This window comes from Conger conger, chromosome 10 (assembly GCF_963514075.1).
Source record: "Conger conger chromosome 10, fConCon1.1, whole genome shotgun sequence".
Lineage (NCBI taxonomy): Eukaryota > Metazoa > Chordata > Actinopteri > Anguilliformes > Congridae > Conger > Conger conger.
In genome coordinates this window covers 7998028-8024575 of record NC_083769.1, presented here as the reverse complement: position 1 = coordinate 8024575, position 26548 = coordinate 7998028, and the positions used below count along the sequence as shown (strand labels likewise).

Here is a 26548-nt window from a genome sequence, read left to right as displayed (position 1 = left end):
TATGTGTGTGTGTATGTGTGTGAGAGTGTGTGTGATTAAGTGTGTGATTGTGTGTGTGTGTGTGAGAGAGAGTGGGTGAGTGTGTGTGTGAGAGAGTGTGTGTGTGCGTGTGTGTGTGTGTGAGAGAGTGTGTGTGTGTGTGAGAGTGTGTGTGATTAAGTGTTTGATTGTGTGTGTGTGTGTCTGTGTCTGTGTGTGTGAGAGAGTGGGTGAGTGTGTGTGTGTGTGTGTGTGTGTGTGTGAGATTGTGTGTGTGTGAGAGAGTGTGTGTGTGTGAGTGTGTGTGAGAGTGTGTCTGTGTGTGTGTGTGTGTGAGAGAGAGAGAGTGTGTGTTGGTGGGTGGAGGCTGTATGTGCGTATAGGGTGTGAGGGCATGGTGTGTCTGTGTGTGTGTGTGTCTGTGTGTGTGTGTGTGTGTGTGTGTGTGAGAGAGAGAGAGTGTGTCTGTGTGTGTGTGTGTTGGTGGGTGGAGGCTGTAGGTGCATATAGGGTGCAAGGGCATGGTGTGGTTTTGTGTACTGCAGTTGAACGCAGCAGCTTAATCCAAGCAGGCTGTCAGCAGAAAGCCGGTGTGTGGAGTAGCCCGGTTTGTCTGAAACTGGGTACTGTATTTATTTAAACAGCCACACTTCTCACAACAAAGCCCCGATAAGAGCCAGGTGTGGGACACGGAGTGGTCGCGACCGCATCTGTTCACAGTTAAGGTTTCCCCCGGCGACGAGCTCAGCCCCGATATCCATCCGTCACTCTACCCCGGCGTGAAAAGATCACAGCTCCGCGGCTGGGCCTTGCCCAACGTGCCTCCTTCGCTCAACTGACACTCCGTGGACCTTGACAGTCTGACCGATTTTGAGGCAGTTTCGGCTTCAAAGGGGAAAAGTGGCGAAACACAACAAACAAAAAACGCCACGGCGGGTTTTCAAACGGGCCGTAAATCCTCGCGGTGGCACGAGAAAAGGCCCGGAAGTCCCGCCTCGAAGAGCCGTCTTAAACGAAAGCCGATCGCCGCTTGACCTTTGCCACTTCTCAGGTTTTCCAAGAGTGGATCTCTGCTGCAGTCATACTGTTAATCGAATCGAGCCGATAATCTCATTTGACGTGTCAGAGGGGCACCGGAGAGCATCGGCTAAGCTTTCGGTGAAGGGGGTAAACAAGGACAAACAGAAACATAGAGAGTGTTATTCTACGCAGGTCTGAAGAGCCATAAATAACTGCAGTGGTGGAGTGGCTTGAGTTTGACCGAGAAGAAGGCCCTCATTGTCTGGGAAGATGATTCCTTTGCACATTTGAAAAACAAAATGTCAAGGAAGGAGCACACTAACACCAACGACCCCAGTCCTCTAGAGAAGTGAAAACAGTTTATGAGGTGGTTTAAATGCTTTTATTTGAAACACTTTAACCCTTTAGAATAGACAACATTACAATTCCTACAGATTACTCACTATTTGCAATGAAACATCAGTATTTTCACCTATATAGAGAACAAAAATACTTCCTGCATTGTACGATTGTACGATTTAGTGAAACGCGTTTCATCTGAAAAAATTGCCACGATATCTGAAAGTATTCAAACATGAATTTGAACCCAGGTCTGAGCGACACTGCCAGGGCACGGTATCAGTGCAGAAACATGGAAAACGTGTCACAGAACCTTGTAAGTGCCGGGTAAATATTCAACAGCTAGGCCAAAAAAAAAAAAAAAAAAAAGAATTCTGAGATGAAAAGTAAACTCCCGATGCCCTTTGTGTGTGAGCTGGCTTTGAAGTGTTAACAGACTGGGAGCGTGTCGCTGCCCGTGTGTCAAGGAAGGAGATTGAGATGTCCGTGAGTCGGGGGAGGGCGGGGGGGGGGGGGGGGGGGTTCCTTGCAGAAAGCAAGCCAACGATGTTCCTGGACAATTATCGCAGTGCAACGTGAGATCTCCCTGGAGCTGTCAGCAGGGCACAAAAGACCCGTGCTGTTAGCTTCCCTCAGTCGCCCCCCCCTCCGCCCGGCCCCCGCCGAGCCGAAGATTCCGACGCTATTCACAGCCACACGGCCCTTGTCCCTGCCACCACGCCTGCCCAGGCATCTGCCAGCCTCTTGAAAGGGCCCAAAAACACTGCCGGCAGACTCAGGCTCTAAAACACACACAGGCATTACCCTCACATGCAGCTGGAAAATACGTTTTTTTTATTAGCTGATTGTGAGTTTATTCACTCCGTTTAAAAAGTCTCATATTATTTTAATCTGAAGCAAAATTAAAAGACAAAAGGAATGTCGGTACTGGCCAACCCAGGGCAGTTTGAAAAGCAGGTTATTGACTTCCTTTTAGCGCACCTAATTTGCCATTTTAGTTTTTACCTATGGGACAAAATGCATAAAGACAATAATAATGTATAAGCTATGTACATGCAAAGGGTTGAGCCAAAACAGGTGTGATTTTTGCATTTCAATAGCCCAGTCCTTTAATCCCTGTCATAACAACAAATGCACTTTAAAACTATTCTTCATATAGGTGCATAAATTCATTTGTGGCTTTCAGCTCTGATGGCTACAAGATTGATACAGGATTGCAGCAAGGCCAAGCAAACCACAAATCTAAGACTTGACACATATACAAGAGGTTTGATTTGTGGGAACACATCTCCCGTTTATCACATACCGATCAGCATGGATTGTTCTGATGGACTGGGAGGGTCCGGACAGGACACAGAACACGGCATAAACTTTCACAGCTTTTCCAGAACAACAGGAATGTGCGATCACGCTCAGTTCAGCTTTAGACAACAGCCCATCCATCTTTCATTCATGGCAGACACGAAACCTTCTACAATACTATACATCTTCTTTGAGAGGTGGCAATAAAATACTAAATTTAGTGACAAATTGGCAACAAAAAAAACTGCCCACTGTACATACCTGAAGGCAATGCTTTAGAACTGACACATACCATATCAATGGGTTACACCAGGTATTGTGCAACTTAACTCCTACCTGAACTCTGTATATTAGCCATAATTTCTTTTAAATTTTTTGTGATCATTACTAAGGTAAAAGGTACCAATTGACTAAATGTTAGGACTTTGTTATCTGAAGAGCGAATAAGCACATTTTTTCAACCGTTTTTCTCTATAGTCTGAAGAGTAAAGTTAAGGTTATGCTACAGTGGTTATGCTATCAGTAAAGCCAACAATTCCAATGTGGAATTTTATTTTTAAAGACAGTGTGTTGGAGAACTGAAGCAGCTGGACAATTTACAGCGGACTTTAAAGAGTTTTAAAACATCCAGCACAAATGTTTAACTAATGAAGCCTTACCGGTATCTAAGATGAAAACAGAATGCTTAGCCTTTGATACCACGATCACAGCCCTGGACGCAACGATCTAATCTACAGTAACACCAAAAGCCTTGGAGATAATCTAAGATAATTTTGTATTTTACTACAAATGACCTTGCTGTGTCGGGTTCTTTGTTGCAAAATGGTGTCTTCGAGCCATATGTATCTTTCAACGGTTTATGATGTTTGAACAGTGTTGTTCAAACCACGCGTGTCATTATGCAAATAGGCACATAAAAAAGTGGGAAAAGTCATTATCGCAACAAGCCTAAAAAATCCAGTCGGCAGTCTCCCAGTTAATTTAGGGGTAACCGCTGGAAAAGTCAACATAAGCACCCTATGCGCAGGACAAGGTAACTTTCTCATACGCATATTTATGACGTAGGCTATAAAAGTTAGATTATTGACTCCGATTTAGGTGTCATATGTCTGACTTTTGCCGGTAAATTCTAAAATAACCTCGATTGAGTTGTCGTAAAAATATGCTGGCTGCAAATCGAAATAAGGTATTTTCTGAACTATTGCATAAGATATAAAACATCCAGAACCCCCCTTTTCAAACATTGTGATATGAAAATCTTACCAACGAATAAAACGTAGGGTAGGCTACAATTTATTTCATTTATTTCATAAAAACGATGCGCTTTCTTACTTTCTTGGGAAAATATTTGTACCACCTACCTTTTGTTCTGTTTCTTCAGAGATAAGTACGGGATATTATACACTTTTTCAATAAATCCATATCAGCACATGGAGCCAGCAGACATTCACGTTTTCCTGTTGGTATATTAGCTGAGCATCCCAAATGTTCTGGAGTGGGACATCTGTTTCAGGATCGTACCATTCTCTCAAACTGGAGGGGGGGCTGCGAATGAATTATTTTTATTATTTTACTAGTGTGAGTTCGACGCACGACTCATTTTAGTACACAGTGTACCGTACACTTTTTAAAAATTGTTATTATTATACACCGTTCCTGGAGTTATTACAACATCAAAAACTATAATGGGAGAGTCATTTTTAGAATGGCGTGTCACCCCCGTCGTTCAAACTCATAGAAACTCCGTCTCCCCACAAACTTTTTTTGTGCGATTGAATGTGCGTTACTTCAAGCAGCACACGACATCCCGGGGGTGGCTATTGAAGGCTTAGAAACAGGAGTCTGCGTGCAGAAGAATGGATTGAAAAAAAGTTTATTCAAGACGCGAGTGTGCGAGACAGCTGGCCATCAGTGCTGGAGGACTGATTTGTGTCCACGGAGCGACACTTGTGCAGTGTTTTTTTATTCGTGGGTCGCATTGTCAATGTAGAAATCCTATAACACTTTATGATATAAAGTTACATGTAAACAATGTGTATGCGTTACAGATAGATATCAATGATGCCATGGCTTTGTCAAATATCCATACCCCAGCTGGACACCACCCATCTGAGCAAACATTAAATGCCAACCATTTACCATTTAGAGAGGGGTGGTTTCATGACCGACTGAGCAAGCACAAATATGTGTATATATACATAAACACACACACACAGCATGCAGCCACACACACACACACACACACACAGTGGTTACACACACACACACACACACACATACACACAAGCACACCCACACACAGACAAGCTTACACACATACCTATACATAAAATATTCATACATAAACTCACACACACACACGCAACCCCCACAGACACACACACACACACACACACACAGACACACACACGCAACCCCCACACACACACACACACACACAGACACACACACACACGCAACCCCCACACACACACACACACACACACACACAGACACACACACACACACACACGCAACCCCCACACACATACAGACACACACACACACACACACACACACACACGTGTGCACACACACAAATGCGCACTGCTTGGCCATTCTTTCTTCTTGTGGTCCCAACGGGGGGGCCTGTCTCTGACCCGGCAGATGGTCCCCTTTCTCCCTCTGTCTGCCCCGTGTAGGAGTGAAAAGATCAGCTAATCAAACTGGCCCCCATCTCCATGTGAAAGGCCAGGGGGAGCGCCCTGCCCCCAGGGGGTTAACCAGACCGCCTGCACACCCGCTCCCATCCTCACTCCTGCGGAATACCTCCACTCCCCCCCCCCCCCCCCCCCCGGGGGAGTTTTGGGGAATGGCAACGTCCAGGTGTCAGACTAAACAAAGTGTGTTTGTCACGCGGTGCGGGCAAGAGGAGCGGGCCTCAGCGCCCTGCACTTTCTCCTCGAGCTGTAGGAGCTATAACTAACTCACAAAGGCACACGTGTAATGCATGTCGCATATTGCGGTGGAATTAAATATGAACTGTAGTCTTCCAGCAAAAATCAGCAGCGCCTCAACAGAACGTATTACTCTTCCTCTTGTAAGTTGTGTGTCATTGTTGTTCTCAAACCACCACCCCACCCCACCCTTCCTTTTTTTTGGAGAGTGGTTATAAGGTGGTAGAGGAAGGATTAAAACAATAAAAACATGAAATAAAAACTAATGTTGGAGATTAGGTCGGGAAGGGATGCAGGGAACAGCTGACATTTAGGGGAAGAGGTAGTGTATGTGGTTGTCTATACCCGGAGGTAAAACTGGTGTAGGAGGACACGGCAATTGTATTTTGAGTTCACTGAAAATATCTCTTTTGGATTTTTGTATCTTTGTTAAATAACCCCAATAATGAAGGTACCATTTTGATCAAATGTGTTTTTTAAAAATCAAATCAAAATGTTTTTAACCTGTAAAGAAAATGTCAAACCAATAACAACCAAAACCAATCATGCTGTTACAAGTTTATACATAGACAACAAATTGTGGTCCTAAGTAAAATGAGAGTTTAGAGCCAGGAGGGCCATATCTGATTCTGGATTTCATGCCAGCATCTGTTCTTAATGACTTAATTAGTCAATCTTTCATGTGCTCTGACACTTTAGCTGCATGTATTGATTAATTAATTACTGGCAGCATAAGACAGTCATTGTGCCCAAGTAAAAAATGTTTTACTGTGGTCCAATCTCAGAGTGAGCTGGCGCTGGCTGGTGTGTTCAGCTAATTAGCTAATTGTCCCAGGGAAAGTGCACACCCAATGGTCTGAAAGGGCCTGACTGGCTGTCCCTTGTTCAGATGTTTATCCCTGTCAGAGAAGTTTATATGACATTTATCGGGGTTATAAACAACAGCTTCCTTAACACATATGCCAATTTCAGTGAAAATTGTATCTTTGATATTGACAAGATGCTGCCGATTGCAACTGTACAACTTTGCAAAGCTGCAGGCCAATTTATTTTAAATATGTCACCTCAGAATGTGATGACAAAGAAACCGTTTTGCTCCCCGGTGTAGCCATGATAAAATCCGCACAGCCCGCACTGGGGGGATTGTCTCCTGCTTAGTCTAATCAACTGTAAGTCGCTTTGGAATGGAATGTAACATGTAATGTTACCAAAGAGTTGAAACAGGGCCCAGCTTCACGAAGCAGTATCACTCAGTTGGAGTACTGGAAGCCTCCCAAATCCGGAACATGGACTCCAGTAAAAATAGCAGTTATCCTGTACGAATCACATTTCACTTGAACCTCTCTGTCATCTTGAAATTTTCGGTTGTTACTTGATGAAGAAAATTACTTCATCATGTCCTTGCATCGTTCAGTGCAACACACCACCAGGAATCTTCTGGGGGTCATTGTTGTTTGTGAAAAGGCAGGAGTCATAAACACAAATGAATCTGTGCAGCGTAACCAAGCAAAGGTCACAAGGTCAGATGAATTCTTAAATCCCTTGGATATGGTAGATAATATGCTCCATTATGGTTGGTATTGCTATTATATCAATGCGCTCATTTCAATGGCTGTTTTAATCTATCACGTGTGAAAAAGCATTATGTGATAAAGAGTTTTCATTTCACAAATCAGAATTACAACAATTCCAATCATGTTTTGCCATTTGCCATTTTTCTTACATTTTCAGTTATGATGAATTAGGAAGTATGCTGTGTTGTCAATGATTTCATAATTATTTAAAACAAGTTCAAGAATTATTTTACAGTATTGATATTGCCTATAATTATAATTTGTCGATAGTATTTCAGCTTTTGTACTGATTAAAGTTGTCTTCAAAAATGCTTACAATAAAACAACTAAAAACTCATTTCAACAGAAGCAAATTAAGCTATGTATCAAAAAAACTAAATCAATACAAATTATAATAAAACAAAAACTCATATTTTTTTAAGAAGTCCATGTCAAGGCCAAGGACAAAAAAAGTACTGATTAGTCACTTTTTCACATTTCAAAACAAAAAACATCATTCCAACCATCAAAGATGAAGTTGGTCTATTTATGAAAGTCATCAATCTATCATGGTTTGCACTGTGCAGTGTGTAATATTGTCTGTAATATGTGTAGTAGCACCAACTACAATCAATATGACTATTTTATATATTGTAGCATGCACCCAATCTCTGTCGGTTAGGGAGGTCAACAACTAATTTTGTAGAATTTGTAAGAATCAAGAAAGGAAATTGTTGAATGAGTAGCTGTCATTCCTTTCGCTGTGTACATGGGTTGTTTGTGAACAGTGCAGCAGGTATTGTACAAAGGAAAATAAGTCGAACATTGATATAAACCTAAAAGTCACTGATTCACTTGAGTGCATTTAAGCCTTTATTTCATACATTTATTTGATCGCAACTCCAGAAATGAGGACGTTAAATCCAGTCAGTAATTGCAGAGATGAATTGTCACTATAGAACCAACAGGGGGCAGCACATATCCACATGATTGCTCCAGAACTATAACATACTTAATACTTACAGACTACTTTTGAAAATATCTCTTTGTTTCATTTCCCCATAGAATTGAACAATGCTCTTACAGCCATAATCAAATGGAAATATTCTATGACTGGATTTCTATTATATGGTTCTATGACTGGATTTCTATTATATGGTTCTATGACTGGATTTCTATTATATGGTTCTATGACTGGATTTCTATTATATGATTCTATGACTGGATTTCTATTATATGGTTCTGTGACTGGATTTCTATTATATGATTCTGTGACTGGATTTCTATTGTATGGTTCTATGACTGGATTTCTATTATATGGTTCTATGACTGGATTTCTATGATATGGTTCTATGACTGGATTTCTGTTATATGGTTCTGTGACTGGATTTCTCTTGGAATTGAATAAAAATACAAAATCTGTCAAAGCTAGTTTGTGCTAGCTGATCATTGAGATTAGTTCTAGCTCATTTAACCAGCACTTTGCTGTAGGTCAGTGATGGGTGAATTAGTTCAGTTTATTCTGTTAAAACCTGCACACCCTGCTGCTCTCCTAGGGCCAGGGTGAAAATGTGAGCTAAAATGAACCGGGGATATAATATGTTTACAGCTACTAGACTGGAAACAATATTACTCAGGGTATTCTAGCTGCCAACTGTGGTATGCTAGTTTGGAAGTTGATGTATTCTTCAAGGGTTCCGATTATATCTGTATGGTTACACTAGGACTCGGAACTGTACTGTCCTCTCAGGTCCTCTTCACACTTGTACTTGTGTTTGATCTGCACTTCGTTGTACGTCGCTCTGGATAAGAGCGTCTGCTAAATGCCATGTAATGTAATGTAATGTTCTTGTTCTCAAGGCCATAATTGGCAGCTGATTGAAAGGAAACAACAAAAACCCGCAGACACTGCGGCCCCCTGGGAATTCAGTTTGACACCCCTGCCTTACCGCCTCACTGCGTCAGCTAACTGTGCTGTAAAACAGAAGTTCACAAAGGACATTTCATACCCAGTTGTGCCTGAACTAAGTACCTTTTATTGAGCTAATTTTGCAGGTAAATTTTTCTAAGCTAGGCTACCTTTTCTAGCTATTTAGCAGATGCCTGTACATTCATTGAAAACAAACACCAGCTCTCACAGCATGCCACACAACACAGGGTTGAGAAACGCTGCACTTGACGCCATTTTCTGCTTTTTCAGCCTTTGGTTACCCACAACCTCAAAGCGAACGCCGGCGTAGACCGTGTTTCTGAAAACCCGCTTCCACATGCGCAGTTTCTCAAAAGGCCAATGTGTGATTTGTCTGTTACCATTACAGAAAATACTCCCGCGAATGTGCTAAAGCGCTTGTGTAGGTTTGTTGTCCTCCAACTCTGAATTAATGTTGAAAAGTATGACGAATGAGTCCGGTTGCAGTCCATTTTTTGCAAACTGCAAAAAAAACAAAAACCATGATTTCAGTAAATGCGGAAAATAAAAATCATATTGTTAGCAAACATCTTTAACCCTTTGTTTTGCCACAGTCATCTTTTTCAGCATTATTCAAATTCAAACATTATTCAATTTTCAATTAGCTCATCTTGTGCTATCCTGAGTTTTGTTCAGCCTAATAAAATGTGGAGATATATTTTTGTTAATTAAACCTTTTTGAACAGGTACAATGTAAGCCTCTTTCTGTATGACGTTATGAATTCATACATTGTGTAGCTCAGCCTATATGGTTAAACTGGTAGTATGCAGCACGCATACACCTGGCTGTGGTCACGACAAGAGGCTGTGCACCATAAGTCTCATCAGCAAAGTACACTGTGAGTGTTATCTTTTATCTCAATGGAAGTTACTTTGAAGGGAAACTCCAGCTTAGAAGCCTTGCCATGCAGTTGCAACGGGCCAGACATTGTGACACAGTTTCTGAAGATGTGAAGATTACTGACGCAAGGCCCCACGTTGAACAACAAATGCCCCCCCTCGACTGCAGTGAGAAACTGATCTAACACCCGGTCTCGCTGCTCGCAGGTGAAATTGTGCACAGGCTCTGCATTTCACAGAAAGCCCTGCTGTAGAATCCAGCTTATGACCAGCTTGAAAACGGAGCTGGTCAAGCTGGTCATAAGCTGGTATGAGCTGGTCAACCAGCATGACCAAGCTGGTCATAAAGCTGGTCTAGCTGGGTATGAGCTGGTCAACTAGCATGACCAAGCTACTCATAAGCTGGTCTAGCTGGGTATGAGCTGGTCAACCAGCATGGTCAAACTGGTCATAAGCTGGTCTAGCTGGGTATGAGCTGGTCAACCAGCATGGTCAAACTGGTCATAAGCTGGTCTAGCTGGGTATGAGCTGGTCAACCAGCATGACCAAGCTACTCATAAGCTGGTCTAGCTGGGTATGAGCTGCTCAACCAGCACGGTCAAACTGGTCATAAGCTGGTCTAGCTGGGTATGAGCTGGTCAACCAGCATGACCAAGCTACTCATAAGCTGGTCTAGCTGGGTATGTGCTGCTCAACCAGCATGGTCAATCTGGTCATAAGCTGGTCTAGCTGGGTATGAGCTGGTCAAACTGGTCATGAGCTGGTCTAGCTGTGTATGAGCTGGTCAACCAGCCAGTGTTGGCAGCTTGTCTGAGTTACCAACTGTTTCAAAACAGAGCTTGAGCTGGTGGCTGGGAGCCAGTCTGAACTGGTCAACCACCTACCCACTGTTTCAAAGCCTAGCTTTGGCTGTTTTTTCAGTAGGGAGCACATAACCAGGTATTGAGAGTCCAGCCGTCCTGAGGGGAGGGGGGGGGGGCGCACCCGTAAGCCAGTCAGCCACAGCCTGGGGCGCATCTCCTTGAGAACTCTTTCCAGATGTCTTTCCCACCGCTTGATGGGCGTGCCAGAGCTGTTACGAGAAGCGGTTAGGTAGTCTAAGTAGGAGCAGATCAAAGTCAAACACTTTTCCTCTGTTAGTCATGAGTACAATTCCTGCAAATTACTGACAATTTGAAGAATTATCGATTTTCACCAGCTTTCTGAATCAGCATGATTCTATTGTTTGGACTGTATGCTTTGGTTAACAACATGCTTTGGGGAAATAATCTCACAGATCTGCAGATCTTCCTAATTTTACCGAAATCTCAATTATGTAGAAGACCCAGGTCGGCTCGGGTACATGCTCTTGCTCATCTATGGCAAACACCTTTGTGGGAATTGTCTGACTTGATGCATGTTCTTGATGTTGCTTGCTTGTTGTGTCACATTTCAGTTTCAGTTCAAATTTTGCTCTTTCTTGCAAAAAGAGATCCACATCCATCCACAAGCAAAATAAACACAAACAGTATATGGCTATCTCTGACTTAAGGATGCTACTTAAATTGTGGACACATACATGCGCACACACACAAAGCACATTTTCCATTCTGGAAGCAAATTTCTATCAGTTTCATTTCTGAAGAGGGTGGAGTCTCAATAACACATAACAATTGGCTGATCAGCGCTGTGTGTGTTATTGTGTTAGATAGTATCGTATCCTACAATTTCTACACTCAGTGAGCACTTTATTAGGTATTTATTAGACTTATTTTGACTTATTGGACTTATTGCTGCTGTAGCCTATCCACTTAGAGGTTTGATGCATCGTGTGTTCAGAGATGCTCTTCTGCATACATTCCATTACATTAATGACATTTGGCAGACGCTTTTATCCAGAGCGACGTACAGTTGATTAGACTAAGCAGGAGACAATCCTCCCCTGGAGCAGTACAGGGTTAAGGGCCTTTCCCAAGGTCCCAACGGCTGTGCGGATCTTATTGTGGCTACACCGGGGATCAAACCACTGACCTTGCTGGTCCCAGTCATTTACCTTAACCACTACACTACAGGCCGCATACCACTGTTGTAATGTGTGGTTATTTGCGTTACTGTCACCTTCCTGTCAGCTTTGACCAGTCTGGCCCTTCTCCTCTGACGTCACTCATTAACAACACATTTCTGTCTGCTGTTCACTGGATGTTTTTTTGTTTTTCACTGAGTGTATATTCTCATTAAGACTGCTGAAAAAATATTTTATTTGTCAGTTAGAGCTCTCTTGTGATTATCCACCCATGGCTGCTCATATACCTTACCATATTACAATCTATGTTCCTCCAAATACTTTTAATTATTTAAATTGGACATAAATATTATATTGTCCATGGCATAGTATAGTGGACAGTTGTAATATAATTTCTTTCAGTAAAAAAATTAGGGGACGTCTGTAAATTCTTAATGGAAACTGAAGAGTGTTTCACAAAAGCAGACACTTTGCCTGAGCGCAAATTGTACGAATTCTGCTATTTCGCTTACAGATACCGAAAGTTCAGATGAGTGGCAGGTTCTCACAGAACCACGGGTAAACTACATTTCTCAAGACCCTTTGAGAAATGAGATTATTCATTTCTAAAAGGGCACTGAGCATTACACCAAAGAGTGACCCTTTCAACTCTCGGTCTGTCGAGCCTCCTACACACTTTCTCATGGGAAAATGTGAGCTTATTTCTCACTGTTGCTACTCATTCAACTGTTTAAATTTCAGTGAATATTACTTTATTACTATGAAGTCCAAAAGTCTTTTCTGTGTGCTATGGGAAATACCATTGGTTTTGTGCTGGTAAGCCTGGTCTTCTTATCATTTTAGTTAACATTTTAGTAACACTTCAGAAACGTTTACAGGATGACTATTTTATGTATCAACGGTTCCTGTGTTCAGCAAAAGCTAAATGTTAATAAAATGAACATGTGATGCCCTTAATGAGACATTTCTCTCCAATCCACTGGAGACTTTAATTTTTTATGATATGATCACCTAAGAGGTTACAATTACTAACTGATTACACAGACAAATATCTCAACGGCTCTCAGTTTATTCACATATTTTTCTAGCAAACATACATTGAGATAAATAGCCAACAACGAATAAAGAGAAGAAGATAGGAATAACAGCATACTCATTTTGAATTAACAATTCAAACAGCATGCACGTTTTACAACAGCACATGTGACAAATGACATAATAGTCAATTCATAAGTTGTATTAAATATATCCAAAAAAGTGTACTGTTCCTCAGATATAATGTCTGCATTTATGACACTAAATATAAATATTTAATTGTGATCAAGGCCTTCATCAAATGATTTAAATTGCTTATAATATTTTTTAACATATTAGACCACATTTCTATGATCTTGAACAGAATATGGCAAAATAATATTTGAACATAATGCATTTACATGTTCTCAATTTGCTTATAGACACTAGACAATAATATGAACAACATTTATTTTATTTTATTAAGAATGATTTAAGCTTTGTTGGTCACACTTTACAATAAGGGTAAATGAATTGGCATTAACTACTGTAATTGTTAACATTATTAATTGATGTACAAATATATTAAGTATGAAATTAGATTTTCATTATTTCACATATTTAATGCAATGAGATTTTGTATTTTTACATTAGTAACCCATATGATAAACATATAATTAGTTAACCATGAACAAATACATTAACTGTTATGAATTGCCATGAATTGGCATGAACTAATGTCGTTGTTAACATGAATTGATGATGTACAAATACATGAACAAAGCTGTTGAATTACTCAGTAGTTATTAAGCAAGTTGACAACTACATTATTTCATGCCAATTCATCTAATCATATTGTGAAGGGTTAACACTTTGTTTCATCATGCTTCTCGGGAACGTCTTTGTGAAAAAACAGCATGCGTAAAAAAAAAAGTTAATGATTAGTGACACACATTTATATGTTGATTAATTTCCACTAATATTCTGGAATGGTCTGTATTCATTATATTAATGAATACCCAGTTTACTATCTTTGTCTTGCAATTTGTACACACACAGTTTATTTTAAAAATGTCTTTCGAATACTTTACATTTGTGGTTCCAAAACTCGGTCCTGGGGACCCCCTGTGTTTGCTGTGTTTTCATTCCAACTGCTTGATTTTTAAAAAAGCTGTTCATTTTTCTTTTGATGTTTTCCATGTTTTCAGGCATTATTTACCATTTTACACCGCATCATGTTTAAAGAAGAAGATAAAATTCCCATATTCACGTTTGATAAACCACTTCAAACACACGTGTGCTATGAAAGGCCAGGTTCTTATTCTTTACAACTTTCTTTCACCTTCAATAGAGTAGCAACATATTGCTCCTTATGTCTCATAATTGCTGTAAAACAAGCGCTATTGCAATTTATTCCACACTAAGATTCTGCTGATGATTTCCCCATGGCATTTTAATCATTTAAAAGTAATCAATAAAATTATAATCATCATCATCATCATCATCATCATCATCTTATGTAGGAGACCAATGTATAAAAACAAATCTGTTTTCGTTCACTCGGTTATATTACAATCTATGTTCCTCCAAATACTTTTAATTATTTTAATTTGACATAAATATATTGTCCATGCCATAGTATAGTGGACACATTTAATAGAAAAAGTTATTTAAAAATTTGGGGATGTCTGTAAAAGAAGAAGATAAAATTCCCATATTCACATTGCACTTATTGGGCTGTTTTGCAAACAATGACATAAAAAAGGTAAAAATTTTAGCTGAAATTTAAGACTGAGGTGAATCAAAAGGCATCTAATTAATGAATGTGTGGTCACTTGGCCATTACTCAAGCAAATGTTAACAAGCCAAACCCGCATTGCGTTAATCAGATTAAGGGGGAAATGTTAAGTTGACATATGTTCAACAGCCTAATTAAGAGGCATTCTATTCTTTATATGGACTATTCTAACCTTTTAATGTAATACACTCTACTCTCCATCATCAAAAATAATTGAATCTAATACTTATCTAACTTCACTTTCTGTCAGCAGAGGTCAATGTACACATATCCACTTACTGCTGATTGTGATCAAAGTCTCTCCAAAATGAATACTTAATGAGCCAGTGATCCTACTTTCCCAAATCACAATGCTATCACTGTGAACAGCACAGCTCCGGCTATAACCGAACAAAGGGTACCTACGGTAACCTGAGGAGACGGCACTTTGGTCAGCGGGTCCAGGCAGCAAGCATACAGCACACAGCTAGCTGCCCAGTGCTGGCCCACCAGTCAGCCCAGAATCATTCTGCAACATGGCAGTGTGATGATCTGCTGGTGGACGGTTGGGTTAAGGCAGTCAACTGTAAAAGCACACATCATAGTTTCCCCGGTGTGAAATCCAGCTATGACTAGCTTCAGATAGCTACCAGCTGTTTCAAAACCTAGCTGGGCAGTTTTTTCAGCAGGGTGCTCAGTGTGACAGGTAATTAACTGCTGGTGGGGGGGAGGGGGGGGGGAGGGGGGTCTATAAATTGATGGTATACGGTGGACCTCACCTGCAGTGGTCTCCAACCCTGGTCCTGGAGAGCCACAAGGTCTGCTGGTTTTCATTGCTACTCGGCTCTTCAATCAAATAGAGCCGTTGGTTACACAGTTGACTCACCTCACCTGGTTATCTGGGTATCAACACGGTGCTGAATTTAAGGTGAAGACAAAAACCAGCAGACCCGGTAGCTCTGAAGAACCGGGGGTTGGAGACCACTGCGTTAGTGGGTGAGGAGAGCGCACGGAGAATCAGTTCGCAAGATTGAAGGAGTGGACTTGGGTTCTGGTGGAGGCTCCGTGGCCGTCTGTATTCCGGCTGGAGGCCGTGGCAGGGGGCGGCTGCTCCCCGCCGTACAGCCCCCGGAGACAGAGCCAGCGGGCGCGCTGGCGGAAGTGGCGGTCCAGGAGCAGGTAGATGAGCGGATTCACACAGCTGTCGAAGAACGCCAGGCAGGCGGAGAGCACGAGCGCCCGGGCCAGGAAGGCGCGCGCCTCACAGGAGAACTCCCACCCCAGCGCCGGCGCCCCCACCAGGACTCCCCGGAAGACGTTGAAGGGCAGGCAGGAGACGGCGAAGGCGGCCACGACAGCGAGGACGATCCGCAGGGAGCGGCGGCGGGCCTCGGCCGGGGCGTTGCCGGGGGCGACGGCGGGCCGGCCCCGCAGCCGGAGCAGGACGCAGCCGTAGCAGAACAGCACGACCGCCAGCGGGAGCAGGAAGGCCAGGACGAGCGAGGCCAGGCTCAGGCCCACGAACGCGGCCGACTCCGCGTCCTCCGTGCAGAGGCCGCCCTCGTCGGGCGGAGACACCCGGCGGAACACCAGCGAGGGGAGGCCCAGGAGCAGCGCGGAGGCCCAAACCGCAGCGCAGGCCAGACGCGCGCCCCGCCCGCCCCGCCCCGCCCGCCGGGCCAGCGGCCGCGCCACGGCCAGGTAGCGGTCGGCGCTCATGCAGGCCAGGAAGAAGACGTTGGAGGAGCGGTTGACGGCCACGACGTAGCCGCTCAGCTTGCACAGGGCGTCGCCGAAGTCCCAGCGGTGCTCGAGGCCGGCCGACACGGCCCAGAGCGGGAGCGTGAACACGAAGGCCAGGTCGGCCGCCGCCAGGTTCAGCACGAAGGTGTCCACCAGGCGCCGGCCCGCGCCCTTTGCGCGCATGACCGCGATGACGAAGACGTTGCCCGAGACGCCGGTGAAGAAGATGAGGAAATACAGGACGGGCAGGTAGACGTGCGAGAAGGGGAGCTCCGCGCCCCGGTGGCACTCATCCTCGCTGGCGTTGAAGTCGAGCAGCTCTGTGAAGTTATCATAAGCGTAGTAGCTCAGGTCTTCCATTTCAGCTGACTGGATCTGCGCAAGGCCAGCTCTCTCGAGCTGCTGCCTGTGCCCTCCCACGGCACGGTGCCACACAAGGTCACGTGTTCAGAAACCACAGTTTCTCTTTTCAGCACTTTTTTGGTGCGCTTTGTTTTATTGAAGCCGACATGAAGCACAGCATTCAGAGGAGCATTTCCTGTAACGTTTTTTTTTTTTACCACTTGATTTCCCATCAAGTGCCAGTTAAACACATTTATAAGTTTATGATTGATGTCAATAATCATTTTTCGTGTGTTACATTTTTCATGAATGCAACAAGGCCAAGTCAGCCAAAACGCTTTGGTAGTTACAATATATTTCTTAATATAATTTCCTTTGTGGATCTGCCACACCAATAAAGGAATTGTTAATACCTATACCAGAAAAGAGTGTCTTGAGTCTTTTTTCATTGTCAAGCAATATTTAATATAATTTTAATCCAAAAACGTTGTGAAGAAATGCAGTTGGCTTGTGTAATGGCTGTGATGGCACATATCTCTATTTATTTAAAAAAAACTCTAATAAATGCAGGAACTTTGTCCAAAACCAGGAATTGAGCGCATGTCATTTCTGCATAAACAAATGGTTTCGAAATAATGATTCCGCACCAGGGCATTTCTTCCAATGCAGTACATGAGTCACAATAAAGCTAAACCAAACCAAGTCCATGACAAATAGTATTGACATTGGCTGTGGCAATCAGAACCAATGTTTTGGTTCAGAGTGTCGGGCCAGCAACTGTATATTTTGAAACCTGAATTTAAGGACTTTGAAAACAGGCAGAGGGTGAGTCAACATATGAGTGAGTATTTTTCAATGATCGGAAGGGCTTTACAATGGTCTTGTAATAATGTTTTAACACTAAGATCTTACCGATTGTATCTTTCAATACTAATTCTGAAATTATTGTGGTGGGGATATCTCCGAACCTGCGGGTTGGTAGGGCCATTTTTAATCTTTGTCTTTTTAACATTGTTAATCCAGCAGCACTCAGAAGCGCGGCAGCTACACCAACAGGCGGCAGAGGTTTCCTGCAAATGAATTCTCTACGAGTTCCAAGAGCATGAGATATGGAGGACCAGAGCAATGGAGAAAACCTCTGCCTACTGCATTTCAGTCAGCTACACAAAAGGCACAAAAGACCAGTGGTGTCTGTCCAGCTGATAAAGGGTTGGTATGCAGTCCGTATTAATATAAATAGTAAAAAAAATTAAATAAGGTTCATTCGTAACACAAATAATTTCACCCTGGGAGAATTATAGATCTTCACATGCAAAAAATGACATGCAAAATCCAGCTGTCAGGAAGAGACTTTACTTCTGATCTCATAAGTTTGACGCAACACATTTCACACAGATCATCTGAGGAATAAACACTACAAAGCATATTCCATGGATTTGCATTTTCATCAACATCCATACCTGTTGCTAAAATAATCTTTCAGCAACCAGCTATTTTGCACATGCGGGATCTACAATCACAAATAACAAATGTCGTTGCACTATGGGTAACCAACAAATCACAATAGAGCAATTGCAATGTTAAATGTTTTCAAACGCAAACCTAAAAATGAATTGAAAACAATCTTTAAAAGCAAGTGTTGAACTGGATACATCCTTGACAACTACCAAATATACACCATGAATATGAATTTTGGTGCACAAATACATATTTAATACACTGTGAATTTTCTGATCAAAACCCGAGTTATCTGGTTTTCTGTATCCATGACAACTAATAACAACAATAGTATCCCCTCTTGCCATTGGGGAACTACAGAGACAGTTGGTGGTTACTCATTACTAAATTTATCAGTAAAAGAATGAAACTATAATCATTTAATTTGGGTGTTTGTACAAGTACCTTACTCAACTGGGTTTGATTAACCCCATGTATTACTATCACTGGAAACATTTTCCGAATTGTTCTACAATTAGTGTACAGCTAACTTCAATTGTTGGGGGTAATGATAAAAAGCAGGTACAAAATTAAGAATACATTTAAATAAAGTGCACAGCACCCAACCAGCTATACAAGATGGCACAACTAGCTTAGTGCACATTTGCTGTTCACCTCTCTTTAGCTACATATCAGGAAAACATTAGCAAACTGATTCAATTAACAGTAGGTTTTGTCCTGCCCTTCTGGACTGAATTCTTTGAAGTCAAACATGCCAACAAAAGACTATATAAATATGGATATTTCTGAAGAAAATATCCTTTCTTTCACTCCGAAAGTGTTCGAAAAGCAGAACAGAAAATAACTCATTCACAATACATTTATTGCAGTCAAAATATCTAAGGTTTTCAGCAGAGTCCATGCACACACTTAAGACAAACTCAACCACTGCAACCAAATACATGCATAGCAGGTCCACTCACACCCAACAGAGAATACTGGTCTCGGACACACGCGTGTGCCTTCTCATCACACACAGGCTCTCTCTCGTCTCTGTACCATAACACGCTTGTGGCCAAGAGCATTTGCCTTTAGTTTATTTTTGCTCACTGGTTTCATGGAACGCACAAATAGCAGACAACATACTGATTTGCATTAATGTTTGACCATTGTCATATAAAATGTACTTAAAAAGGCTGGGCAGGCGAGCCAGATTTATTAATGGAGAGTAAACCGGTCAACTGGGAGAGTTTGGGCAGAAACAGTTCCTCGGTAACCCAGCATCCTCTGTGCGTCAGCCATGGGGCTCAGTGTTCAGGTAACGAACGCAGCAGTGTCTCGGGAATGATGTCCGACGGTGGTCTGGCGGGGCTTTTATGCTCCTCGGTGCAGCAGTGGAGGTGTCAGGGCATGGGGGAACATGGGCGGTCAGGCCACCCCAATGCCTGGATCACTGTCCCCAGGCCTGGAGGTGCCGCACCTCACTGTCCCGAGGCCTGGATGTGCCTCAGTTTCTCCTTCACCCGCACAAACTCCGGAACGTTCTCCTGGTCCACCTTCTTCTTCACCTCCTCCTGCTCATGCTGTGGGTCACAGGAGTGGCGGGGTTACGCTACGTGGAGCTAGCATTGATTCTTTAGGCCCATAAAAATGCTCCTGCGCCAATTTGCTTCTGAGATAGAGGAGCCTGAAGTCGTTATCTGTAGTTTCTGGTGCTATATTTCAGTACAGAATGGTCATGGCTAGGCCTACAGCAGGGATGCTCAATCTACCCAGAAAGGGCCGGCGTCGATGCGGTCTTCTCCAACCAAGCAGTTACACACCTGATTCTACTAATCAAGGTCCTTAGCAATGACTAATGGTAGATTAGTAGAGTCAGGTGTGTAACTGCTTGGTGGAACAAGAGCCTGCACCCACACTGGCCCTTTCTGGGAAAGATTGAGTGTCCCTGGCATACAATACATGTCCTTGGCTTAATACATTTAATACATGCCTATTGAAATGTTTCAACTTCAACAGTCGGTAGTCAGAAGTTAAGAATTTAAGAAGTTAAGAAGTTAACAATACAGAGTAACATATCTGGTCTACAGCCAGTTATGGAGGCAGAGGCCTGGAGTCCCTCCAGGTATAAGTGCGCTTGCAGTAGTAGGCTAGCTTGTCATACAAGGGGTTAACTGTGACCGTATCTTTGCAACAGGTATAGTTGCGTTTGCAAGGGAAAAAATGTCTGTCTTAACAAGCGTTTTTAGTCCTGTAATAAGACTTAAGATCTTTTTTCTCTCAAGCAGAAAATGAGCTTGTTTTAAGTTACTGTTTGCTTGACAAGTGAAATTCTCTCACCACATTGGCAAATGTTGAAATGAGTCAAATTCTCACCTCATTTGCAGTTTTGTCTCATTCAGCAAAAAAAGGTAATAGAAATAAGTTTAAGTCTAAATATAAGATTAGTTAATCAGTGATGGACCTTGCTGATCAGAGCAAGAGGCAGAAACCTGAAATGTTTGCATGTGGCACAGGCCCCATTATGATATCTGAACATACAGCAAGATATCAATACATTGTATATGCTTCTAATCATTTAAAATTTGCATTGCAACATTTCGCCATGAAGCTTCCTGATACTGAACCCAGACTGTCCAAATATAGGACCTAACGGTTCTTATTTCAAGCTCTCAAATAATGTGATAAAAATCTGCATGCATCTACAAATCTGATGCAAATTAAGTGTTATTTAAAGAGCTGTCCATGAATCTAAAAGGCACTGTGTAACATGAGCTTAATCCTTGACTCAAACCACATTTCCACATTCAAAGCAGCCAGTTCAGGCCAACAGTTTGTGCCAAATGTCTTATGCAAAAGACTTTATTTTCTGATCCTACATCACACCCAGGAGGTGCTAACATTACTGTAAGTCCCACCCAAACAGCTGCTTGGTGTCAAATATTACACTTCAAAGAAAAGTTGCCAACATCAGCATTTGTGCAACAATCTACTGATGACCCCACAAATCATGACCGTGTTCCTTTTCCCAAATTAGCCTGATTGGGATCAATGTGGATTAGAAGAGCTGAAAGCTTGGGCTTAAAGCACCCCAAGAAATAACTGGAAAATAATATAAGCACAAACCCCCGCTAGCTGGTCCAGCATTAGTGTGGCTGTAGCAATGCAGATTATTAATGTGTGAAAGTAGAGTATGGCGAAACACAGTGTTGGTGTGCGTGAATGTGTGGTGTAAAGTACCGTTTGTGGTAATTGGCTCTTAAGTGAAATTACATGTTTTCAGGATGTGGCAAGTGCCAAAACCAAAGCAGTCCTGCTTCTAAGCTTGTGATGTTGGGTTTGAAAATCAGACAAAAATATTGAGTACAATATTTTGAATTATTTAGAAGTTAATTTCCATCTATGCTCCATTTGTTCTGCTGACCCGACCTGAACTGAACCCAAAAAGTATTTTGTTGGCAGTGAAGCCAATTTTTATAAATTAAAATGAAGGGAATCAAATTCTCCATTTGTACAGCTCTTTCCTGGTAACCTCATACCTCCAGCAGTTTGAACTGTACGAGAGAGGAGCTGAGGGGCATCAGGTACGAGGTGAGAGGTGAGGAACGGGCTCCGGAGTGCAAGACCTCCTGCATTTTGAGCTGTGGTGAAATTAGTTAGGTATAAGGTGTGAGGTGTGAGGTGTGGGGTATGTGGTGTGGGGTATGAGGTATGATGTGTGGTCTGGACTCAGTACCTCCTGCATTTTGAGCTGCCTCTTGCGGAGCTCCTGCTCCAGGTCGGAGGGCGGCTGCCGGGCCTGCTCCTGCTCCCTGTGCTGCTCCAGCCTCCTCCTCTCCAGCCTCCTCTGCAGCTCCGGCTTCTCCCCCGAGTGCAGTACCCTGAGGGAACAGCAGGGGGCAGTCACACACACACACACACACACAGCACAGTCACACACAGACACACACACACACACACAGCACAGTCACACACACACACAGCACAGTCACACACACACACACACACACACACACAGCACAGTCACACACACACACACAGCAGTCACACACACACAGCACAGTCACACACACACACACACACACACACACACACAGCACAGTCAAACACACAGCACAGTCACACACACACACACACACAGCACAGTCACACAAACACATACACACACACACACACAGCACAGTCACATACACACACACACACACACACAGCACAGTCAAACACACAGCACAGTCACATACACACACACAGCACAGTCTCACACACATACAAACACAGCACAGTCACAGTCACACACACACACACAGTCACACACACAGCACAGTCGCACACACACAGACAAACACACACACACAGTCACACACGCCAGGGGGCAGTCACACACACGGCAGGGGACAGTCACACAAGCAGCACGGTCGCATACCAGTTTCCAAACATGCGTGCGCACACACACACACACACGTCCGATCCATGACCTCACTCAGTGTCTTATTGTGTGTTAACTGTCAGGGCTGCCCAACCCTGTTCCTGGAGATCTACCATCCTGTAGGTTTTCACTCCAACCCTAGCAAAGCACACCTCATTCAAGAGCTCTTGTCGAGCTGCACATTTGTAGAATCAGGTAGGCCAAATTAGGGTTGAAATGAAAACCTACAAGTACAGCAGATCTCCAGGAACAGGGATGGGCAACCGTGGCCTCACTCAAAACACAGAGTGACGTCACGGGTTGGACATTGTCACGCGCGTGCGGTCTCACCGTTTATGGCTGAGCAGCAGCTCCCGAGGCAGGTCCTGGCTCGCCATCGCCATCACGCGATTGGCCGGTTTCCTGGCGGGCGTGGCCTCCGCAGCGCTCTCCTCGTCCAGGCGCGACACGGAGTGATAATGAGAACGCCCCTGAAAGAAAATACCAAATACGCACCGGACTCAACACCACAAATCGGTCAAGAACCGAAGGACAATGTGAATACGGGGTTTCTATTCTTAATTACATTCATGTTTCTGACAATGTCATTTTGGATGGTAAATAATCCCTGAAAACATGAAAAGCACTCTATTAAGAAAAAAGGAAATGCTTGTTAAAATTAAGTGATGGTAATCTCTTCCCAGAGATCTAGGGATCCTTTAGGTCAGAGATACACAATCTACCCAGAAAGGGTCGGTGTGGATGCAGTCTTCTCCAACCAAGCAGTTACACACCTGATCCTACTATTCAAGGTCCTTAGCAACAATTCTAATGGTTGATTAGAAGAATCAGGTGTGATACTGCTTGGTTTGAACAAAAGCCTGCACCCACACCGACCATTTCTGGGTAAGATAGAGTATCTCTGCTGTAGGAAACGCTGAGGGTGCAGATCAGGGATGGACACTCCAGGCCTGGAGGGCCGGTGTGTGCCATATGCAGGATTTTGCTGCCACTAGTTATCCTAATCAGCTAATTAGCCATATAAGGCATGGCTGATTCACTCGCAAATTAGAGCACAATAATGCTACGAGACAAGAACATTTATCAGCTGCTGTTCGTATAACTGAATGTGACTATAAATAACAGATCATGGAAATGATTGGGCTAATTATATATTTAAGAGCAGAAGAAATCCGGAAACAGATAAGGCCTGCTTTGTCCATCCCTAGGCCAGATGCAGGGGTCAGAACTCCTGTATTACCGATATTTTCCAAACACTCTCCCTGATCAGTACACTCGGCTGGGTTTCATTTTCTGCCCTCTACTGGATAAGGGATATAATTGCACCAAAGACCCACTGCGCTCACACAGAAATGCACACTGTCAGCTAATACCTTTGTACAAAGCTGATGTAACTCAATCTCGATGCAACCCACAGAAAAGTGAACAGTAGAAGCTTCATCACTAGTCTTCACCATCTCCTTCATCTTGGAAAATAATGACCTGTCCCTGCACTCTACAATCTATTTCTACACATTAACTACATTGCTATGAATGTTAAACTGTGTAATATATTCAACATTTGTTTCATATTTACGCTTGCACGTACTTGCTGTTGTGTGACGAATGTATTGTTGCTTCCACATGTTCTTGTATGGATGTAAAACTAAATTACAAACCATTCATAATATGAGAAATATGAATGTAGCATTTTGGGAATAACTTTCAGAGATCACAGATATGTTGACACATATTAGCATATATCTGTTGAACTGTTCATAACTAATTTTGATATAAATCATATTAATTATAATATTCATTAATTCTGCCACATCATGTGACAAATTCATCATCCCCATTCCCAAGAAATTGATCCAACTCGTGAAAGAGAGAAGCAACAATCAATCAAAACAAAAATGAATCTAAACTTTCAAGGTTTGAAATGTATTAGTTGGTGAAGGATCAACGTCTTAGTGGAATGCCCCAGGATTTCTCTAAGGTGCACTCAAGTAGAATATCCATTACACTGAATGTTAGACCCATCTAACCTTACCTGTGTGTGGAGTACAGCAACGTATCAGCTGACACATTTACTCACCTGAGGGAAACTAACTCTGGTCCATCATCGCTTGCCCACAAAATAAACCGCCTCCTCTTAAGGGGAGAAACAGCAGCTTTGGACACTGGTCGTCAGGATGCTGTTGAAACTCCTTGTTGTGGAAACCACTTTACCCAACTCTAACCACTCTGTACAGAACAATTGAAGAGAAGGCTTTCACATTTACAAGGACCGAGATGGGAGATTACACTGTAATTGGTCGTGAGAATAGGCATTATAATCAAAATAATTCTGTCACCCAGGGCACCTCCCGCGTGACGACCTCCCGTGCGCATTAGCCTGTGACAGTGCTGGCCATGCCACGCTGCGTCCACGTGACCCTCCGCATTCAGGAGCTCCTCGCTACCCGTGTCCGTGCATTCGCTTCGTTTTTCTGGAAACGGAGGATAAATGTGACGCTGATCGCCGGAGTGTCGCCTTGAACCAGAGCCAAACGCAGGGTAGAGCCGCGATGAGCGCAAACCGATCTGCCGACGTCTTCGTTCTTCGGCCGCTCAACCCCTTGGATAGGCGACTCCGGCCAAGACACCTGACGGCACAAGACTCCGCCTACACCGGTGGATCAAATAGCATTGTGAACTGCAGGCTCTTTCATTTATTTGAAGCCTGGCTACTATTTCAATACAGGCCTTTACCATTATGTAGGCTAAGCAAGCTCAATAAAATTTCTTAGCACTCTAGCGAGTCATATAAAGAGATAATGCTGAGAGAATATATCCCAGATAGACTACCTCCATATCCAAGGAACATTGCAATCAATATAACAATATGTGTAAGATGGCATTTTTTAATTATGTCTTTAATTTGTGGACCATCTTTTTCCTTTGAACCAACGTTTTGGTTAAAAGAGTAGGCCAGTGTACAATGCCAGCACAGTAGAAATTGGTTGAGAACACTCACAGGGAGGTGACTTTTTTCCAAAGGCTGTATCAAATTGCTGGACATTCCTACACACCCACAAAATGCCAAAATATATGCTGAGGGTATGACAGCCTCCACCTCAATCCTGTTTTTGTTTAGTGGCCTAACGTCAAGATATGTAAAGTGTCTCTGTGTGTGAAGAGAGCTATAAAAACTCCACAAAGTGTCTCACTGAGCATCACACATGCCTTTTCCATTACATTACATTACATTACTGGCATTTGGCAGACGCTCTTATCCAGAGCGACGTACAAAAAAGTGCATACCCATAACCAGGGCTAAGTGCGCAGAAAAACCCTAGAGGGAAGTACAATTTCAATTGCTACCCGTACAACAAAGATAAGGACCAGGGCCTATTTATTTATTTATTTTAAACAACAAATGAACAAACAACAAAGCAAAAGTGACCAAACTTCCAACTATCCAAATACTGCTTACCTAGCCAACTAAAAATACCAAAACACAAAGTAAATCACAAAGACAACAATTAAGGATCACAGGGAGGTAGGGACTGATGGGGAGAGGTGCTGCTTGAAGAGGTGCGTCTTCAGTTTGCGTTTGAAGGTGAGGAGAGATTGTACAGTTCTGACCTCAACGGGGAGTTCATTCCACCACCGTGGAGCCAGAACAGACAGTAGATTATAAAACAAGCCAAGGGTCTATCCCTAAGTAAATACAATGAATTAATTGTATTTGAAAGAACGGCTAATAGTTATGTATGAATTGTTGAAAACGTTTGACTGCAGAAAATTCTGATTTAATGCTTTGAGAAGTAGGCCTATGTGTTTTATGCTTTGAGAGGTGTGGACAAGTTTGTGATGAACATTGAAGTTTCAATGGTTCACGTAAG

General features: G+C 42.9%; 3 protein-coding genes across 6 annotated transcripts in view; all 3 read right to left on the bottom strand.

Moving 5' to 3' along the window:
• The window catches only part of inavab (innate immunity activator b), a 28724-nt gene extending 24597 nt beyond the window's left edge, over positions 1-4127 (bottom strand). For both annotated transcript variants that reach the window (XM_061257132.1, XM_061257134.1), the window contains exon 1: positions 4002-4127. The gene's annotated coding sequence lies outside the window, so the exon portion shown is untranslated. The remainder of the gene's footprint in view (positions 1-4001) is intronic.
• An 11342-nt stretch (positions 4128-15469) lies between these two features.
• LOC133139174 (probable G-protein coupled receptor 25) lies at positions 15470-16989 on the bottom strand. The gene has a single exon (XM_061258542.1). The coding sequence runs from the start codon at positions 16832-16834 to the stop codon at positions 15749-15751; it is 1086 nt and encodes a 361-aa protein (XP_061114526.1). The 5' UTR covers positions 16835-16989; the 3' UTR covers positions 15470-15748.
• A 2218-nt stretch (positions 16990-19207) lies between these two features.
• Positions 19208-25321, bottom strand: LOC133139614 (protein FAM107B-like). Of its 3 annotated transcripts, none has more exons than XM_061259196.1 (5): positions 25016-25321; positions 24757-24905; positions 23010-23149; positions 21990-22134; positions 19208-19836 (listed from the first exon to the last, which is right to left on the bottom strand). In XM_061259196.1, the coding sequence occupies exons 3-5, from the start codon at positions 23060-23062 to the stop codon at positions 19735-19737; spliced, it is 300 nt and encodes a 99-aa protein (XP_061115180.1). In that variant the 5' UTR covers positions 23063-23149; positions 24757-24905; positions 25016-25321; the 3' UTR covers positions 19208-19734. The 3 variants fall into 3 exon arrangements, with proteins under 3 accessions (XP_061115180.1, XP_061115181.1, XP_061115179.1); XM_061259197.1 differs by having other exon boundaries at positions 25025-25321; XM_061259195.1 differs by lacking the exons at positions 24757-24905; positions 25016-25321 and adding an exon at positions 23245-23396.
• Between the last annotated feature and the right edge of the window lie 1227 nt (positions 25322-26548).

What these genes read in the sequence shown, in the direction of transcription:
- LOC133139174 (XM_061258542.1), bottom strand. Translation starts at nt 16,834, where the DNA reads ATGGAAGACCTGAGCTACTACGCTTATGATAACTTCACAGAGCTGCTC.
- LOC133139614 (XM_061259195.1), bottom strand. An exon ending in CTGCTGCTCAGCCATAAACG is followed by an intron (nt 22,135 to 23,009) that starts GTGAGACCGCAC and finishes CTGTTCCCTCAG; the next exon opens with GGTACTGCACTCGGGGGAGA. An exon ending in GGCAGCTCAAAATGCAGGAG is followed by an intron (nt 19,837 to 21,989) that starts GTACTGAGTCCA and finishes TGTGACCCACAG; the next exon opens with CATGAGCAGGAGGAGGTGAA.